General features: G+C 41.3%; 1 protein-coding gene and 1 long non-coding RNA gene across 2 annotated transcripts; both read left to right on the top strand.

The window, feature by feature from the left end:
• On the top strand, positions 1–4,490 carry LOC311033594. The gene is made up of 6 exons (XR_014599507.1): positions 1–23; positions 256–321; positions 403–470; positions 722–819; positions 3,822–4,027; positions 4,108–4,490. It is a non-coding gene; the product is annotated as an uncharacterized lncRNA (long non-coding RNA).
• Positions 4,491–18,733: 14,243 nt separating this feature from the next.
• Positions 18,734–21,560, top strand: LOC311034033 (uncharacterized protein; the record flags this gene model as incomplete). Its single annotated transcript, XM_084041771.1, has 7 exons — positions 18,734–19,237; positions 19,509–19,704; positions 19,893–19,945; positions 20,167–20,303; positions 20,414–20,478; positions 20,770–20,849; positions 21,442–21,560. The coding sequence occupies exons 4-7, from the start codon at positions 20,244–20,246 to the stop codon at positions 21,558–21,560; spliced, it is 324 nt and encodes a 107-aa protein (XP_083897897.1). The 5' UTR covers positions 18,734–19,237; positions 19,509–19,704; positions 19,893–19,945; positions 20,167–20,243.
• Positions 21,561–21,839: the final 279 nt, after the last annotated feature.

Here is a 21,839-nt window from a genome sequence, read left to right as displayed (position 1 = left end):
TGCAGGGAGAAGGAGAACACATGGTAGGCCAAAAACTGAACCTTGTAGATCTGCTACTTTGTGCGACCCTTTTGTTTGTTGTAGCTCATGCTAATGTTTAGCTTATTGTTTGAGCACATGTTACTACTGGCTTTTGTTTGTTTGGTTGCCTATTTTCTGTTGAGCACATGGAGGCTTCCCATTCTCTTTAGCACTTTAATTTAGCCAACAGCATCGTGTTTTATTATCTTTTAATGCATTTATTTATTATTTCAGTTTTACAAATGAAGTGACCTCCTGGTGGTGTCTGTTCTGTTCTGTCTGCCCTACCTGGAGACACGGGTAAAGCAGTATCTTATGCATTGCCTTTTTGTGGATTTTAATGTATTTTAGTTTGTAACATCACTGTCTTCTTTTATACAGCAGCTCTGGTGTTGAGGTTGCCCCCTCGCCTTGGCCTTATATTGTGTGCACCGTTACTGCAACACAAAGTAGGTTTTAAGCTGTTTTGTTATTTTAATGATTTGAATATAATGTTTTATAGTGTGATACTAGGGCTGGCAACTAATGCGTTTTGTTTGTCTCCTTAAAGGGACCACACCGGCCACTGTTTTCCACTGTTAATTTACTCTTTTTGTTTTGTTTGTTTGAGCCATCTAGCCAAGGTACACTGTAGGCATAGGTTTTAACATTTATCCATATTGGCATATTTTAACTGTTTCTCTCCTCTGTTCTGTTACAGTTTAATTCATGTAACCCTGTTCAAGGCCGGGTCCGCCCTGCTGCACACGGCTCTCCTCTCAGCTTGGGACTGCACTGGGGACCCCTTTGGTTTTATTGGTGTGTATTCATATAACCTGGCACTGCATGTTTTGTATTTGAGTTTTGTATTTATATTGCATGATTTCTTTGAGGCCTGTCCCCTTTTCTTTTCCCCTAGTTATTTTGGTATTCACTGTGTGCACCTGCCCTTCCTTATAATGTGAGAGGTAACTGTTAGATTGCCATTTTAATACTAAATACCTTGCCTTAAATACCTTAATTGTCGTGCTAGTTTGTAATAGACAGTGATGTGTTTTGTAATTTTATGGTAATAAAGTTGTTATATTTTTCCACAAACTGCCTCTAGTAAAATAATTGTTCCTGTTTAAGGAAAGTTGAACAGAATAAGGTTTAAGGGTTCCTCCTGCCCCCTCCACAAGCGGGAGGTGGCGTAGTCAGGCATATTACAGTGGTACTACTCAGTTACTACAGTAATAATGTGTTACATTATAAATCTCACGTGGCCGCTTATAATGTAATAAAAGTTCATAATGTAATGTCTCATATTGTTGAGAAAAGTAAAGTGTTACATCATAATAATCATTATCAGTATCATGGTCAGTATCAGTATCAGTATCATGGTCAGTATCATGGTCAGTATCATGGTGAGTATCATGGTCAGTACCATGGTCAGTACCATGGTCAGTACCATGGTCAGTATCAGTATCATGGTCAGTACCATGGTCGGTATCATGGTCAGTATCATGATCAGTATCATGGTCTGTATCATGGTCAGTTTCATGGTCACAATGATACTGGCCATGATGCCGACCATAATTAACCATGATACTGGCCATGATACTGGCCATGATACCGACCATGATACTGGCCTTGATACTGACATTAAACTGACCATGATACTGACACGATACTAACCATGATACGTATATGATACTGACATTATATTGACATGATACTGACCATGATACTGACCATGATACTGACATTAAACTGGCCATGATACTAACCATGATACTGACCATGATACTGACATTAAACTGACCATAATACTGTCATGATACTGACCATGATACTGACCATGATACTGACCATGATACTGACCATGATGCTGACATTCTACAGACCATGATACTGACCATGATACGTACATAATACTGACATTATACCGACCATGATACTGACCATCATACTTGCCAGGAAACAACAATTTGAACCGTTATTGTCTCCGCCAGGCCGAAAGGCATGGCTAGAGTATGTTTTACCCCTGTCTGTCCGTCCGTCCGTCCGTGTGTCTGTTAGCCTGGCCGCTGCGAAACTGTGCACACACACTCCCTGGATGCCAAAGCCGAACATCTGCCCCAACATTTTCAGATTGTCCTGTTATAGCGCCACCAGGAGGCCGATTTGTGCAAAACACATTTTTGGATATCACTCCTACAGATTTTGTCCAAACCTCACGCAAATCGGTACACAGTATCTATATAGTCATGTGATCAACACGGGTCTCTCCGATTTTTATATTATATCCTGATTGGCTAAGATTGGCTTCCAAAGTTTGCAGGATTGGTTCGTTTTGAACAAAATGCCTCAAATCATCAACGCAGTGTGCGATTGCCGTGAAATTTTGCGCACACCTTCCCACTAGGCCGAGGAAGAAATGGCACCCTTTTCACATTGGCCTGTTATAGCGCCACCAGCAGGTCTAATTTAGCAAAACACATTTTTGGAACAAAATGCCTCAAATCATAAATGCAGTGTCCGATTGAAAGGCCTAAGAAGAAATAGCACCCTTTTCACATTGGCCTATTATAGCGCCACCAGGAGGCCACAATAACCTCCCTGACCTGGCGGAGACCTGTGCTCCGGGGAGCACTTTTTCTGGTTACATTATGCAGTGTTATTACATTATGAGTGGCTACGCAAGATTCTTAATGTAACACATTATTACATTATGGGCTCATGATTTTATTACATTATGAGCTGATTATTACATTATGAGCTTTTATTACATTTAGTTTATTACATTATGAGCTTTTATTACATTTAGTTTATTACATTATGAGCTTTTATTACATTTCGTTTATTACATTATGAGCAGTTATTACATTATGAGTTGCTGGCTACGCAAGATTCTTAATGTAACACATTATTACATTATGGGCTCATGATTTTATTACATTATGAGCTGATTATTACATTATGAGCTTTTATTACATTTAGTTTATTACATTATGAGCTTTTATTACATTTAGTTTATTACATTATGAGCTTTTATTACATTTCGTTTATTACATTATGAGCCGTTATTACATTATGAGTTGCTGTAGCAACTCATAATGTAATAACTGCTCATAATGTAATACATTTACAGTAATAAACCGGGCTAACGGTGCCAGAGATTAGCTGTTCACAGACGGACGGACGGACGGACGGACAGGGGTAAAACATACTCTCTCGCCATGCCTTTCGGCCTGGCGGAGACAATAACGGCTCAAATTGTTGTTTCCTGGCAAGTATGATGGTTAGTATCATGGTCGGTATAATGTCAATATCATGTACGTATCATGGTCTGTAGAATGTCAGTTTCATGGTCAGTATCATGGTCAGTTTAATGTCAGAATCATGGTCAGTATCATGATCGGTATCATGGCCAGTATCATGGTTAATTATGGTCAGTATCATGGTCAGTATCATGGTGACCATGAAACTGACCATGGTACTGATACTGACCATGATACTGACCATGGTACTGACCATGGTACTGATACTGACCATGATACTGACCATGGTATGGACCATGATACTGATACTGACCATGGTACTGACCATGGTACTGATACTGACCATGATACTGACCATGGTACTGACCATAATTAACCATGATACTGGCCATGATACTGGTCATGATACCGGTCATGATACTGACCATGGTACTGATACTGACCATGGTACTGGTACTGACCATGGTACTGACCATGGTACTGACCTTGGTACTGACCATGATACTGACCATGATAATGATACTGACCATTTGTGGTATTGCTCTATGACCATACTAGCGGCCAGGCATCAGTGAATCAGGCACGGAAGCAGCTATTCACCTAGAAGGGCAGAACAATTGATGGACTCCCCCCAACACGAGCTGCACTGATTCAACATACAAAGAGGGCAGCCTACCAAGCTGGCCACTGCTGGGGACAGGCGATGGTTGCAGCCCCTGAACTCCCATCCCCAGGTGAATGGGGGTGGAAGAGGAAGGAGACAGGTGAATGCAAATAATTTAATCCACTTCTTTACACTTGTAAACCTGTGATCTGACAATAAAGCTGATTCTAATTTTGACAGGAGGATGGGAAGTGCACTGGACCACACAGAAGCGAGCCTGGCCTGTCGGGAACTCTTCCGCTGTGGTTGCAAAAAGGGATGCAGTGGACAATGCAGATGTGTTAAGACAGCACTTCAGTGTACTGCCCTTTGCTACTGTGGTGGACTGTGCAACTAACATTGTGTAGATTATCTGGCTTTATTGAATAGACCCCTTAACAGACGACGTCACACTGCTAAGAACCAATATGTGCGGAACCAGTATGTGCGCAATGAAACCCATTCTATCAGGTCTCGCTAGGACGCACCTCACTAGCCAACACACAAGAGGGGGTTGGGGTGTATTTGCGCTGGGTGAAACCAGCGCAAATAATTGGTCTATATGCCATTATGCTATGACTCATGAGTACTCTGTCTTTGTTGTGTCTTATAGTCCATTTAAAATAATTATGCAATGCGACTACTAATAAAAGAGTGAAAACAGTGAAGTACTGCATTCTTGACTCTCACGTGTCAGTTTGAAAACATGTAGGCTACTGTACTACATCATTACATATTTTGATGGGTTTACAATTATTGAATTAACTGAATGCCAGATATATGTAGTTAGGTAGTAGCATGTTGTAAATAGTACCACTGTATTCCTCATCCTTGAAAATGTAGGATTAGTCACCAGAATCAAGATCCTAGGTGGTCTAGCACCTGAGTTATTGGTAAAATGACAGCAGGTGGTGGCCATTTTGGAAAATGGCTGCCATAGTTACCACAGGACAAAACTGCGATAGCCCTATAGCCAAAAATGTTCCTTATGGCATGCCCTAACGGTGTGCCAAATGTCATGCTTTTATCGTAAAGTGTACGATTTTTGCTCGAAACGGCCGGACTAATATTGTGTTGAGTTTATGGACGGTTAGCTTGGTTTGTTATCAGTTCATGAAATACAGATTGAAAAGTATTATAAAAAAATGACAAACATCACTGAGTGTTAATTAGGTGTGTAAGCCTATTAGTGATCTGTTTAATGTTTTGTTTCAAATACACTTTCTTTTCTCTTTTTATCCCACGATTTTTGTAACCCATTTTTTTTCACCCAGTGCCAATTGACTAAGCTGTAATCCTGGTCACTACTCTCCCTCTGCCAGCCTGGGGGAGAGCCCCGAACTGAGCTCAATGAGCTTGTAGAACTGCTATTAAAAAATATATGTATTGAATATGTATATTCTTTTAAAGCGAACATTTGTAACTCAAATCTTTGCTTCTAGGCGGGGGTCCCTGGAACAACATGGTCTCCCCTACGTCCGTGTTCAAATACATATCACTTTGGGGGTCCTTGACATGAAAAAGTTTGAGAACCACTGATATAGCATCATTTTTTAAAACAATTTGTAGACTCCCTCAGAAGCAAAGATTTGAGTTACAAATGTCCACTTAAAAATATATAAATATATATTCAACAATTTGCACATATTTTCACAACAAAGATAGCATATCTACAAGCGCATAGCCAGCCAAGGATATGAAGACTGACAGAGGAATTCCCCCAATCACATGACACCCCTCTACTACTTGCCCCGCCCGTTCTCTGTCTCTGCCACATTCTCTGCTGTGAATCCCTATTCCCACAGAACCAACCTGGCAACCTGCACTGCAGCTGCACTGCAGGAGAGATCACTGAGAGCGACAGAGTCACAGAGCCCAAACAAATTAATACTAATCTAAATACATATGGAAGCCACACAAGACAGCACACACACCTTGCCCATCATCTCAGTCTTGCCAGAGGGCTAAGCGTTCCTTTCTGATAACATTGGTGAGTTGCTACAAACTTTTGTTAGCTACTTTAGCAGCTAAGCAGGTGTTTTGTAGTGATACAAGGACAGGACCATTGCTAAAAATGCATTGCTTGATTTGTTTACCTCTTGTTCAGCATAAGGTATATTGAAGGACTTTGAATGAAAGAAATGTATTTCTGCAACAAAGGAATGTGGTGCTATGGATAATAAGAACAAACTAAACCAGAGTTGAGTTTGCTACTCTTTCTGTAAAGTGTGTTGAAAATGAAAGGTTTGAATTGTACATAGCAAAGGAAGGTATTTGATATGACTGTATTTCATACATTATGGTTAAAAAACACGTCATTATAAGCACTTGAAAAAGGTTAAAAAACGTGTTTCATGAGTTTAAAAACAACTGCTAAAAAAGAAAAAAGACAAGTTCATTAGAATAAGTGATGATGTCGAAGTCATCTGCCTTAATTCATTGTAAAGTAATTATAGTAATGCTGACTGATCGTCAAAGCCATGTTAAAAAGCACTTTCAGTACAGTTTGAATGTTCTATTATTTAAATTTGGAGCTTAAGTGAGCTAGTGTTATGATAGCCACCTGTTGTTCTTACACACAGTATGGGAAACTAACAGAGTCTTTTATTTGTTTTTGTACTGTCTTGCCAGTTCTTACGTTGATCTTTGGATCGTAATCAATTCATGATCAGTTCAAGTCTTATATCTTTCGGTGGGGACCGCTACACACAACTTGATGAAATTGTCTGAAAATTCCAATGCACTGCATGATTCTTTGATGCCTCTTATTCCACATGATGAACAAGAAAGGCAAAATGATTGGTTCTCAAAGGTCAATAAATATAAAGATGGATTCATTAAAGATGTTGATGCCTGGTTCTCAGTAGCCAGAGGACCCCCAAGCCAACCTCAGCTAGAGGCTCATGACAGGCCTACTGAAAGGCCCCAGCAGCAGAAGTAAAAGTAAAGCAAGTAAAAGTCTGGAATTCAAAATGTACTCGAGTTAAAAGTACAGAAGTATTGGCATCAAAATGTACTTTTTGCAGAAATGTCCCATTTCAAGTTTTCAAAATGTATAAAAATCTTTTGAAAATAGCAGATCTACAAGCTCACAATGTGTCGCATCGCGATGCATTATGAGCTTGTAGATCGGCTATAACTATTTTCAAAAGGTTTTTATGCATTTGAAAACTTGAAAAGGGACATTCTACATGAGTACTTTTACTTTTGGTACTTTAAGTACATATACTTTGGTACTTTATGCCATTACTTTTTTACTTTTACTCAAGTCAATTTAGAATTCTGGTTTTACTTACGTATTTCTATATTGCAGTATTGATTGTTTTACTTAAGTAAAACATTTGAGTACTTTTTCCACTACTGGTCTATCAGGGGCGTCAATTGGGTATAGCAAGGTATGGCATTATTTTCAATCATACATGCAAGCATTAAAAGGATATGCTGCTTGCTATTTTCCAAATGGAATAGTTACAAGACATGTGCTTCATAAAATAAAATCATGAATGTGATCTATGTCTACAGCATTGATTATTATGTTATTAAATTACTGTAAAATAACTACAAATTCAAATTAGAACAAAATGATGGCTTTCACAAGGTATTATATTCTCCACAACACTTGTATTCCCTCTATCTTGACAAATGGTATATTCCCCGGTTCAGTAGGTCAGCACAGGTTAGAGAGTTAGATCCCAGTCTATTCAGCCAAAACCAAAGCATTTAAAACCCTTGCTGCCATTTCTGTTGTTGTGCCAGGCAAGCATTGTCTGTAAGTGTGACTCTATTGATTATTAACTCCTTAGACCTGTATTAGTTAACTTTGTTGTGTGAAGGTGATTTGGGATGTCTTCTTATGCTTAGATTTACACAACCATGTGGGTTACATAAGTTGTTGTTTGTGTTATTTTTCTTTTGAGAGATTATTGTTTAATGGGATTTGGTACAGTGCCGTGCTGTCTAATTTGTGGTTATGACGGATATGTTGTAACTAATCAACTGCACCACAAATGATCTGTGTTTATTAGTATGGACTATAGTAATCTCCCAACTTTATTCTTCTTCTTCTTTCTTTCTAGATAATCTGTATTTTGCCGCGCTACTCCTCCCACAGTTTGTGCCTGAGAGACTGCACAGTATGCTTATTTAGTCTGCCGATCACATAATCACCTCTGTGTCCTGTACAGACCACCATCGAAGGCCGGTCTCTTGATGTGGGACCTGAGACGAGGGCGTGGCTGCACGTCATTGAGCTGGACGTCTAACGATGACACACGAAAGAAAAGGACGCCTGAGTATCACTTCTGTTTGTAATCTATGTAATATCTGTTTGTTTATGTTTGTAATATATGTTTCATTTTGTTGATTTGCAGTGACCTTTGGAGTTGCATCATGGCGAGGTAACTACACAATCCAAACCGCACACACACACAGGCACACCGGAAAAAGTGGAGTGGATTCCTGGAGCTATCCCCCCCCCCCTCCTCTCTCACACAAACACGGTGTACAGCTGGTTGCCTCATTCATTCGTTCGCCACCACGGTAAAGGTCGTGGGGCATTTTCATTTTGTCTTTATTTCATTTTGGTTAACCAAGGTTTCAATACATTTGTGAATAACCTGTTTTGAAGGAACAGTGGGTTGTGAATAGTGACTTTCTGTGAACTGACACTGAACTAAGTGGTATTGGACAAACTGTGGACTGGATTGGGGATTATTTTACAATACAAAGTCAAACTGAGGTTTTTTGTGTCTGTGTATTTCATTCATTCTGTTGTTTATTGAGTTGAAGGTATTCTTTTGTGGGTAATCAATCCCTGGTTTCAGGTTTTAAGGTTCATTTGGTTCTACTAATTGTGCATTTAAATCCTGTGTAAGGTTGGCTTTTAAAAAAGTGTTTTTTTTTGTCCAGACTGGACTAAATTCGTGTTAGGCTTTGGCCTAACTGGCACCCCAAACAGTAATATCAAAGCTAAACCGTTACATAAAAAGTGGCACCCCAGATGTTTAAAAGGACCTCAATCTCAAGCAAAAACAACTGAGTTCACAGGTGCAAAACCGGATCATTTTCAACAAACAAAGGAACAAAATAGCAAAACTGTGCAAACAAGCTCAGTGGGAAATAACAATTTTATTTATTCAAACACGATCAAAAAGGGAACATTTGCAATTTCAAAATGGAAAAGTTTGATGGAAACTTGTGGGTCTTTGATGAAATAGAAACTCAGCACCCGTGTTGGTGTCAAACCCACCACCCTCAAACAAATCATCACCACCACCACCACCCTCAAACAATGTCAACTCAAGCTAACCAGCCTCAAATATATGAACCGGATGGAAATTCACCTGCAGTAAGTGAAATAAATCAGATCAATGAACCGGATGGAAATTCACCTGCAATAAGTGAAATAAATCAGATCAATGAACCGGATGGAAATTCACCTGCAATAAGTGAAATAAATCAGATCAATGAACCGGATGGACATTCAACTGCAATGAGTGAGCATGAACTGGAAATTGAAACGCCATACTGAAGTTCTGAGGGTTGTAAATACTGCTCTGCCCCTATTGTACACAATTTGGAACACACTCAATCATCAGTAGCAACATGCTTGAAAAATCTGGAGACCATGAATACAGAAATATTAACACTACTTCAGTGGCTGGAACTGCTGTTCAAACCACACTACAAACCAGTTCTCCTGTCATACCACCTACTGCACCATCTGGTAAGGCGCATCAACATCTGCAGTCCACGCTACGCACTGGTGGAGGTACACGTCGGGAGAACGTACAAGGTGACCTGCGAGGAGGATTTATGGGCAAATCTCCCATTAAACTCCAATTAACCACCTTTGGACAGCGTGAGGACACCTTAGATCTATTGCGTTATTTGGAAAAGTGCCGTGACTTTCTCGCCATGCAGCCCCTGTTGGATGAGGAACTCATTGTGACACTCAGGAATGTGTTTCATGGCACTGCCAGAGACTAGTGGGATGTAGTAGGCCAGGAGACCAACACCTGGGCGTGTTGGTCTATGAGGACGAATTGGCTGAGAGTTCGAACCCGAGTACAGGGTGAAGACGAAAGCCTTACACATTTTGCCTATATGTACAGGTCTCTGTGCCAACGTTGGCAGCCTCAGATCAGTGAGAAGGACGTCATTAAACTCATTTTAGAGAATGTGAATCCTAAACTCACAAGCCAGCCGCGAAGCAGTGGAGTGAACACGGTGGATTGCGTTGGTTCGACTTGGACAACAACTAAACAACAACTTTATTTTGACGCGCTATTCCTCCCACAGTTTGGGCCTGACAGACTGCAGTATGCTTATGCAGACTGCCTATCACATAATCACCTCTGTGTCCTGTACAGGCCACCATCGGAGGCCGGTCTCTTTGATGTGGGACCTGAGACGAGGGCGTGGCTGCACGTCATTGAGCTGGACATCTGATGATGACACACGAAAGAAGGAAAACGCCTGCGTATCACTTCAGTTTTTAATATATTGTAATATATGTATTATCTGTTTGTTTATGTTTTTAATATATGTTTCATTTTGTCTCTGTTGATTTTCAGTGACCTTTGGAGTTACATCATGGCAAGGTAACGACACAATCCAAACCCCTACCAAAGTGTGTATGTGTGCGCGATTTAGTGTTGACTATAGTAGACTATAGATCTTCCGGGTTTCTTCTTCTTTCTTTCAAGATAAAGTTTATTTTGCCGCGCTACTACTCCCACAGTTTGGGCCTGACAGACTGCACAGTATGCTTATGCAGACTGCCTATCACATAATCACCTCTGTGTCCTGTACAGGCCACCATCGGAGGCCGGTCTCTTTGATGTGGGACCTGAGACGAGGGCGTGGCTGCACGTCATTGAGCTGGACATCTGATGATGACACACGAAAGAAGGAAAACGCCTGCGTATCACTTCAGTTTTTAATATATTGTAATATATGTATTATCTGTTTGTTTATGTTTTTAATATATGTTTCATTTTGTCTCTCTGTTGATTTTCAGTGACCTTTCGAGTTACATCATGGCAAGGTAACGACACAATCCAAACCCCTACCAAAGTGTGTATGTGTGCGCGATTTAGTGTTGACTATAGTAGACTATAGATCTTCCGGGTTTCTTCTTCTTTCTTTCAAGATAAAGTTTATTTTGCCACGCTACTACTCCCACAGTTTGGGCCTGACAGACTGCACAGCCTCTATGTCCTGTACAGGCCACCATCGGAGGCCGGTCTCTTTGATGTGGGACCTGAGACGAGGGCGTGGCTGCACGTCATTGAGCTGGACATCTGATGATGACACACGAAAGAAGGAAAACGCCTGAGTATCACTTCAGTTTTTAATATATTGTAATATATGTATTATCTGTTTGTTTATGTTTTTAATATATGTTTCATTTTGTCTCTCTGTTGATTTTCAGTGACCTTTCGAGTTACATCATGGCAAGGTAACGACACAATCCAAACCCCTACCAAAGTGTGTATGTGTGCGCGATTTAGTGTTGACTATAGTAGACTATAGATCTTCCGGGTTTCTTCTTCTTTCTTTCAAGATAAAGTTTATTTTGCCGCGCTACTACTCCCACAGTTTGGGCCTGACAGACTGCACAGTATGCTTATGCAGACTGCCTATCACATAATCACCTCTGTGTCCTGTACAGGCCACCATCGGAGGCCGGTCTCTTTGATGTGGGACCTGAGACGAGGGCGTGGCTGCACGTCATTGAGCTGGACATCTGATGATGACACACGAAAGAAGGAAAACGCCTGCGTATCACTTCAGTTTTTAATATATTGTAATATATGTATTATCTGTTTGTTTATGTTTTTAATATATGTTTCATTTTGTCTCTGTTGATTTTCAGTGACCTTTCGAGTTACATCATGGCAAGGTAACGACACAATCCAAACCCCTACCAAAGTGTGTATGTGTGCGCGATTTAGTGTTGACTATAGTAGACTATAGATCTTCCGGGTTTCTTCTTCTTTCTTTCAAGATAAAGTTTATTTTGCCACGCTACTACTCCCACAGTTTGGGCCTGACAGACTGCACAGTATGCTTATGCAGACTGCCTATCACATAATCACCTCTGTGTCCTGTACAGGCCACCATCGGAGGCCGGTCTCTTTGATGTGGGACCTGAGACGAGGGCGTGGCTGCACGTCATTGAGCTGGACATCTGATGATGACACACGAAAGAAGGAAAACGCCTGCGTATCACTTCAGTTTTTAATATATTGTAATATATGTATTATCTGTTTGTTTATGTTTTTAATATAGGTTTCATTTTGTCTCTCTGTTGATTTTCAGTGACCTTTCGAGTTACATCATGGCAAGGTAACGACACAATCCAAACCCCTACCAAAGTGTGTATGTGTGCGCGATTTAGTGTTGACTATAGTAGACTATACATTACATTACAGTCATTTAGCAGACGCTTTTATCCAAAGCGACTTACAATAAGTGTATTCAACATAGGTAGGGAACGAAAACTACTAATCACCAGAAGTTTTAAGTACATTTCCTGCAAAAACAAGCAACCAAGAGTATACCTAGCGCTAAGGTAAAAGTGCAATATATCAGCTACCTACTTTCTTAAACAGATGAGACAAAAATGGCAAAATCAAATGAGCACGAGCTAAAACAAATAAGTGTATCGACTAAACAAGATCCAATAAAACAATACAAAAATAAAACAAGAGTTCGTACAACTAGTTAACAACAAGTAGGCCAGGCAAAGAGGAAGGATAGTGTTTCCTGAAGAGGTGGGTTTTCAGCCTGCGGCGAAAGATGGGCAGTGACTCTGCTGTCCTGACATCAGTGGGAAGTTCATTCCACCACTGTGGGGCCAGAACAGAAAAAAGTCGTGACCGTGTCGATCGACCAGAAGGACCGTTGAGTGGCGAGGGAGTCAGTCGCCCCGAGGTGGCAGACCGGAGTGGTCGGGCAGGGGTGTGGGCATTGACCAAAACCCGGAGGTAAGAAGGAGCTGTTCCTTTCACTGCTCTATAGGCTAGCACCAGGGTTTTAAACTGAATGCGAGCTGCTACGGGGAGCCAGTGCAGAGAACGGAGAAGGATAGTTGTGTGGGAGAACTTGGGGCGGTTGAACACCAGACGAGCCGCAGCTTTCTGAACAAGCTCCAGAGGTCTGATGGCTGATGCCGGAGCACCAGCAAGGAGGGAGTTGCAGTAGTCCAGGCGGGAGATGACAAGAGCCTGGATGAGCACCTGGGCTGTTTTCTCCGTGAGGAAGGGGCGAATCCTCCTGATGTTGTAGAGGAGGAATCTGCAGGACCGTGTCACTGATGCGATGTTAGCCGAGAACGACAGTTGATCGTCCAGGGTCACACCCAGATTCTTCGCAGTCCGAGTTGACTATAGATCTTCCGGGTTTCTTCTTCTTTCTTTCAAGATAAAGTTTATTTTGCCACGCTACTACTCCCACAGTTTGGGCCTGACAGACTGCACAGCCTCTGTGTCCTGTACAGGCCACCATCGGAGGCCGGTCTCTTTGATGTGGGACCTGAGACGAGGGCGTGGCTGCACGTCATTGAGCTGGACATCTGATGATGACACACGAAAGAAGGAAAACGCCTGAGTATCACTTCAGTTTTTAATATATTGTAATATATGTATTATCTGTTTGTTTATGTTTTTAATATATGTTTCATTTTGTCTCTCTGTTGATTTTCAGTGACCTTTCGAGTTACATCATGGCAAGGTAACGACACAATCCAAACCCCTACCAAAGTGTGTATGTGTGCGCGATTTAGTGTTGACTATAGTAGACTATAGATCTTCCGGGTTTCTTCTTCTTCCTTTCAAGATAAAGTTTATTTTGCCGCGCTACTACTCCCACAGTTTGGGCCTGACAGACTGCACAGTATGCTTATGCAGACTGCCTATCACATAATCACCTCTGTGTCCTGTACAGGCCACCATCGGAGGCCGGTCTCTTTGATGTGGGACCTGAGACGAGGGCGTGGCTGCACGTCATTGAGCTGGACATCTGATGATGACACACGAAAGAAGGAAAACGCCTGAGTATCACTTCAGTTTTTAATATATTGTAATATATGTATTATCTGTTTGTTTATGTTTTTAATATATGTTTCATTTTGTCTCTCTGTTGATTTTCAGTGACCTTTCGAGTTGCATCATGGCAAGGTAACGACACAATCCAAACCCCTACCAAAGTGTGTATGTGTGCGCGATTTAGTGTTGACTATAGTAGACTATAGATCTTCCGGGTTTCTTCTTCTTTCTTTCAAGATAAAGTTTATTTTGCCGCGCTACTACTCCCACAGTTTGGGCCTGACAGACTGCACAGTATGCTTATGCAGACTGCCTATCACATAATCACCTCTGTGTCCTGTACAGGCCACCATCGGAGGCCGGTCTCTTTGATGTGGGACCTGAGACGAGGGCGTGGCTGCACGTCATTGAGCTGGACATCTGATGATGACACACGAAAGAAGGAAGATGCCTGAGTATCACTTCTGTTTTTAATATATGTATTATCTGTTTGTTTATGTTTTTAGACTATAGTAATCTTCCGACTTTCTTATTCTTTCTTTCAAGATAAAGTTTATTTTGCTGCGCTACTACTCCTACAGTTTGGGCTTGACAGACTGCACAGCATGCTTATGCAGACTGCCTATCACATAATCACCTCTGTGTCCTGTACAGACCATGTGGGACCTGAGACGAGGGAGTGGCTGCACGTCATTGAGCTGGACATCTGATGATGATACACGCAAGAAGGAAGACGCCTAAGTATCACTTCTGCTTTTAATATATTGTAATATATGTATTAACTGTTTGTTTATGTTTGTAATATGTTTAATTTTGTCTCGCTGTTGATTTGCAGTGACCTTCAGATTAATCAAACTGTGTGATGAAGCAAGGGAAAGTCATTCATCATTGGTGGTTTTGCCATTACCTGAGGAGGAAATTGCAAGGCAAAATTCATGGTTTCAACCAAAAATGTATATTCTGGAAGGTTTTGTACAGGATGTACACCTGTGGCTATCAGAGGTGAAACAGCAAATGCATGTCATTATTCAGAAGGAACTACCAATACATGTCACTGTTGAAAAGGAGCCACAAACACCGGTCACTGCTGAAAGTGAAATGTGGAGTGCTGTACATTCTGATGACATTGGACCCCATGACAGTATATCAAATGTATCAAAATCCACACACAAATCCACTCCATCAAAATTATCTTCAACTTCATCTGCTCATCATAGCTCAGGCTGAAAAGGCTGCTCTCATGGAACAGGTGGCTGGCTTACACAAAAATATGAAATTGAAGCATAACAGGAACAACTCAGAATGCAAAAGGAGCAACTGGAAATGGAGACTCAGCTGGAAGCAGCAAATGCAAAGGCCCATGTACTGGAAACCATGGGCCAAGGAACTCATCAAGAGTGTCAAGTGGGACAAACTCAAAGGAGCTGCTGCTCCAAAGGAAACAACCCCATTCAACCCAAATGCAAATACATAGCTACCTACCTAAAAAGGAAACAATGGAAACCACAAAGCCTCCCTCCCAGCCACAGGTTGTGAGACCAAAACAACCACTTCATGAAAAATCTGCCAAAGCTCATTACATGACTCCTCTAATGCAATACTCTCTCCCCAGGCAAAATGTTCAAACCGAAAATATAATAAACCAAAATGTGCAAACTGAAAATGTACAGCTTCATGGGAAAAAGAATGTTCAAGGTCATGTCACTCACACTACACCCCCTGCAGGTGATATTTGTAATGTGCTACGAAGACAGAATGAAAAAACTGCTTTACTGGTTAAGCAAAATCTGTATTCCACTTTACCACCAAGAGACATTCCAGTTTATGATGGTGACCCATTGCAATATGAAATGTTTATCAGGGCATTTGAGAGAAGAGTGGAGAAAAAGACTGACGATTACAGTGACTGCTTACATTACTTTGAACAATATACAAAAGGCCATCCATACAAGCTCGGATAAACCTGGAGGAACAAGGCATGCAAGCTACAGGAGAGGCATGGACATCGTGCTAAGCTTTCTGACCTTGTACAATTCATAGAGAGACAGGTAAAAAATACTGTCTGACCCACTGTTTGGAAACATACAAGATGCTAAGCAAACTACAACTGTCAAAACCTCAACCATCATCAAACCAAGAGACACAAGAGACATTCCAAGAAGCAGTTTTGCCACAACAGTAACACCCATAGAAACGGCAGTGCAGTCAAATGGAGTGGAAAGAAGTGTATTCATCAGCTATCATAATGATTGTCTTTTCTGCAATAAAAGTGGTCACACATTGGAGCGGTGTCCACAGATGAAATAGAGAAGACACAGAGAGAAGATGGACTACTTAAAGGAAAAGGGAGTCTGTTTTTGGCTGTTTGAAAAGAGGACACTTAAGCAGAGACTGCACAAGTCGTTTAACCTGTGATACGTGTGAACAAAACCATCCTGATATACTCCACATTGAAGAAACTAGTGGTGAGCTGTGGATTTTTGAACTAAGGGTACTGTATTTTATGACGTCACGTGCGCAGGCATGTGCACATAGCCACTTACTAATACTGTATTCAACATGTGATTATTAATGTATTTATATTTCTTATTATTTTGTTGCATTGTTAATTTGTTGTTTTTATTTTTGTTTCAATTAATCAATTATTTTATTTTCCTTTTAGTTTTATATAAAAGCCCTTTACATAGACTCACCCACAGATAAGCAGTTAAAATAATCAGACAACTTGTCTTTGTCTTGTCTCAGAGAACTGGGTGCTCTGCTAAGCAATCCCCTTCACACTCTGCAGTGCACATTCAATTCAAGTACATGGCTTTTCTCCAGTAGCCTAATGTTATGCAAAGCAGCCAGGTAGACGCTATTGAGAATGTCTCGCCACTGACGGCGCTAACCTTCAGAGGCTATTGTTTAAACTTTAAGGTGTTAACGACCGCCGCTGACGGTGAGTACATGTTGAGCACGCGCGAGCCCCCAGCCCCCACAGTCTCATAACTAAGGGTACGCCGTACCCGCCCGTACCCCCTAGAGCTCAACCCTGGAAGAAACGGAAAAGAAATCAATAGGAAACAATGCTGTCGTCTCACCTCACACATGTGGTCATATTGGGGCCGGTGATGAAACCTCCATCTTCTCCATAGTACCCGTTCAAGTGAAGAGCCACAGGGAGACAGTGTTGCAAACATATGCATTTTTGGACCATGGAAGCACATCCACATTCTGCACTGAAAACTTAATGAGAAGGCTAAACATTACCGGACAAAAAACTAATATTCTTCTCCGCACAATGAACCAAGTGAAGCCTGAGACCAGTCACCATATCTCAGGTTTGGAAATAGCCAAGTTGGACAAAAATGATTTCATACAACTCCCTAATGTGTTCACTCATAAAACCATGCCTGTCTCACAACACAATATTCCAAAAACAACAGGGCTTGTCACCATGGCCTTATTTGAAACATATCAAACTGCAAGAAATAGACTCTGGTGTTGACCTACTGATTGGCAGAAATGCTTCAAAGTTATTGGAACCTTTTTGGAGGTGGTTAACAGCCAGGCAGATCGACCATATGCTGTGAGGACCCTATTGGGGTGGGTCATCTATGGTCCCTTGATAGGAGACAACAATGTCAGGGATGAGACTGGCTGCACTGCTGCGGCTGTCAATCATATCATATATCCAGAAAAACAATCAGGACTTCAGTGAAAGAACAAGCAAGGAAATGGAAGCCAAGTCAGGGTAGGATGAAAGATGGACTACTGCGTGAAACAGATCTGTTACGCAAGGTGGCTTGCCTCCCACAAGAAACGTTGGTGGTTATGTCCTCATACCCTTTCGCCATGGTCTGGAACAGCAATATTAAAGGTTACATTTTCTTTTTCTTTCAGCTAGTTCCCATCATGGCTGCACCTTCCTCGATCATCACCTGCTTGTCTCTCTCAGCACACCCTAAATTTGCTATTTGTCTTGCGTTTCAGCATCCTTCTCCCTCCGCCTCAGATAAACCATCTCTACCTCACCTCTCGCTTGATCCACCTCTCTTGCTTTATCGTCTAACCTTCTAACCTGGGCTTATACTCAAATGTAGTCATTTCTGTTCTCATCCCTCCATGTTGCTTCTAATGAGAATCGTAGCATTTTCAATCCGGCCGCCTCTAGTTCTTTGCCCTCTACTAACATGACCACTTGCCCGGTGATTTATTGACTATGGTTCAAATAATTTATTTTCTGATATTGCACTAACATGTTTGTGCTGTCTTTTTCAGGTCATGTATGCCAGGGATGTGTGGTTGGAGGATGGAAAGGAGACAGAGGGTACAATTCCTAATAATTGGATCGACAGGGGTAAGGGAACCATTAGATGGCCAAATGCCAAACAAACACAACTTACAAGATGAGAAAGGACCCCCAGGAGGACTGGCTGACGTCCCAGTTAGTCAAGATAAAGATGACTTCAGGCAGGTTTTTGGATCATTTACTCAATAATTCAAGTACAAATAATTGAATCAATGTTTACAGTTGAATTGTATAACTTCTAGTTAAAGCTTGTGAATGTGACAACTACAACCTGACCAGCCAAGCAGAGGAGGAAGAGGAGGATGTGGATGTGGTGATAAGGGAAGAGGAAACCTGTTAAAAGACAAGATGATGACTGATGTAGAGTTCATATGTTTCTCAAGTAACTTCTAAATATGAAATGTGTTAACAGAAACTGGGCCTCACATTGTAGACCATTCATGTTTTATATGAGGTTTTGGACCATTATGGGTAACTTTCTTCTATAATCAATTTATAAGTCCATTGTCAAAAATGACAATCAAATGCTTTAATAAGGCTGTCTATTTTAGATATGGATATGTTTATTTTTACTTTATATTGCAGCCGTATAGGTGCCCTCCTTTCCTATCGCACCAAGGAAGTTGCAGTCCAGCCAGGACAACAATGTGTTACTCAATGCTTGTTGAGTATTGATGTCAATTTATGAAATATGATAATGATGTATTGGGTACACACAACATGAAATCAGTTACAAGCTGATTGTTATGTTTCAGACTCTGAAAATCAAGCCCTGGATGGCCTGGTGGATGTCGTGGTGGACACCATGTCTGTCGAGTTGGAGCATGCTGAGGGGTCTTGGCACAGGGAGATGTCTACACACAGTGAGTATGAATCACATTTAAGCAGTCACCTTTTGTATTTGGTATCTAAGAACATTCTTTGTCTTTTCCAGGCTCCCGACATGCAAGTGTAGCACCTCGGAGCAGAGAAATGTCCACACCCCGTGAGTATTCACTTTCTCCATTGCACCAACACATTTTAAGTACAGTCAGTACAAGGTGTTACATGTTGTGCATACTAAAGAAATCATTACCATACCTAATTCACAAGCAATGAGTAAGTAGTTACAGGCTCAATGTGTTGAACTATGTGTATCAGAGGAGATGTGTGATTGTCAACATCTAAGACCAACCAGTAGGGGTAGTCTTTTTCAGTGTGACATGGTGTTGTAGTAGTATTATGTCCAAGTATTAAGTCTTTAGTGATGGCTCCAGCCATCAGGCACAGTGATGGCTCCAGACACAGTGTCGGATACCGGCACAGCATCAGGACCAGCCACGACTCCAGGTACAGCAACAGCTCGGAGGCACTCTGTCAGGTCCAGACATGATGACAGGTCCCACCGCAGTGATGGGTCGAGGAACACGGTCAGGTCCAGACATGACAGATCCAGGGACACGGTCAGGCATGGTGAGTTGTCCAAAGGCCCCAAGTAATCAAAACCTTTACAATTCAGCAAGTAGTATCGTGCACCCCTAATTGTTACAATATGACATATTTATTATTTCTCATCTAATGTATAGTCATCTGTCTTGGAAAGTTTTAATGCAAAAATATCACTTTGTAATTTCTAAAATGTACTTTTGTTCTTATTACAGGTGCTATGCAGTGACTGAGAGGCCAACATGGGCATTCCCATTGCCAGCACAAGGTAAGTTCTGAGCTATTTCAATGAAGACCCCCAACAAACTGGGGGACACTTAATTTGCAACCCTTCTCTCTTCTGCCCATTCTCTCCTTTCTTCCTTTACTGTTCTCTCTGTCTCCTCTCCTATCGGGACACAAAAACTGCTCTTCAATTATATCAGTGTTTTGTATCATTGTAGGGTGGTGTCTATAACATGTCTCTGTGTACACTTACTTATTTTTCAGTATACCAGAAGAAAGTCCTGACCATATCAATATTCACTAAAGAACCTGCCTCTTCAGCGGCCAGTCATGTTGAGAGAATGGAGGACTTCCAGAGAGAGGAGCAACTCCTCAGTGATGTCCAAGCTTTTAATACCCTGGTAGGCTTTTCAAGAGTCTGGAAGTAATGAACAGCATAAGATGCACTCGCACACTTTTTACGTTCCTCTGGGATATGTCAGTGAAAGTTTTCATGGACTTATTCCAACAGGTGCTGCAACTTTCCCGTTATAGAGGGAAGGACGTTAAGGACTGTGTCCACAAAGTTCTTGACAGGTATGTTTCAACATACACTATGAATTAACCCCTGTGTGATGTTTGGGTGCGCTGTGGTTTTCAATGTGTGAACACTTATTTGGTTAATTCTTCTAGATGAGCGCCTGACTGCATGTTTCCATTAATTTGCCTTTTTTTTTTTTAGCTTAACACCTGAATCCTCTGTTATGTCATGTCAATGACATAATGGTTGAACATTAAGTGAAAATTAGTAGTATAAAGGGTTTATACCATGTTTTACAATAAATCCTAATCCTACTACATTATCAAATGTAATTTGTTTTTCTTAAGGCTCTTCAGTAACAGTCTGATGGCACAGTTGAACATGAAGGGGGAAAAAGAGAAGACTGCGGCTTTCAGCGCAATACAAGGTAAGCCCATATTTCATGTTGACCAAGGACAAATCAAAATGTAATTGGGTAAAACATGTCCTTTCCGGTTGACATAAAAAAAATACAATGCCAACTGTCTACCGTTACCGTTGCTATCATAACATTTTAAATAACTGGTGGTTAGGTGTAGAAGGGAGATGGCTTTGTATTAAACTAGTTGTGGATGTACAAGCATTTTTGCATGTCAATATGGAGACTCGCAATCAGTTTTATTGTCACTTCCACAACACACACTAGGCAAACAGGGGAGCAAAATGCCATTCTCCTCAACTCATGATGCACATTAAAAAGAGGCAAACATTAAAAAGTAAAGAGCAGACAACATTGGTAAAAAGTGCTGATGCATTCAAAGTGCAATCCATCTTTCAAGATGTTGGTTTTGGGGGCAATACATGGTTCAGGGTTCTGATGGTTTGGGGCAGCTGTTGGATGACCTGCTGGTGCTTCCCCCTGAGCTCTTGAACCTCCTACCAGATGGCAGGAGTTCAATCGAGCTGTGTATTATGTCAGATAGGGACTAGGACAGCATGTTGCCTTTGCACATTTTTTATTGCCTTTTTCTACTATGCAGATGCAGTCATGAAATTCGACCCAGAAGCCACAGAGGACCTCATAAGGCAGCATGCCGCAGACCACCTCAAGCATGCTCCAGCGAGAAGGGGAGGACACACAGCAGGCACTCAGGACTGATTTAACTTGAACTTTCACTGTCCATTGTGGGGGATCTTAGTGTCACAGTATTGTACCGTGTTGTGTAATTTGAACTTGTGTTCTGTTCAACGAAGTAGCTCTGGTTGGACCTTACCCTGGTAGCTCACTGGCTATTCAGTACAGCACTTGTTTAATATGTTTCAGTTGTTGTGGAACCGGCCCAAGCAAAAAGGGTGTCCCTGCAAAGTAAGCTGTGCTATTATGTTTTATTATTATTTTATTTTCATTCGACTAGTGACGTGGACTTGGACTTAGCCC

This window comes from Gymnoscopelus microlampas (assembly GCF_963454915.1).
Source record: "Gymnoscopelus microlampas genome assembly, chromosome: 18".
Lineage (NCBI taxonomy): Eukaryota > Metazoa > Chordata > Actinopteri > Myctophiformes > Myctophidae > Gymnoscopelus > Gymnoscopelus microlampas.
The sequence above is the reverse complement of the archived record's forward strand: the minus strand, read 5'-3'. Positions and strand labels throughout refer to the sequence as shown.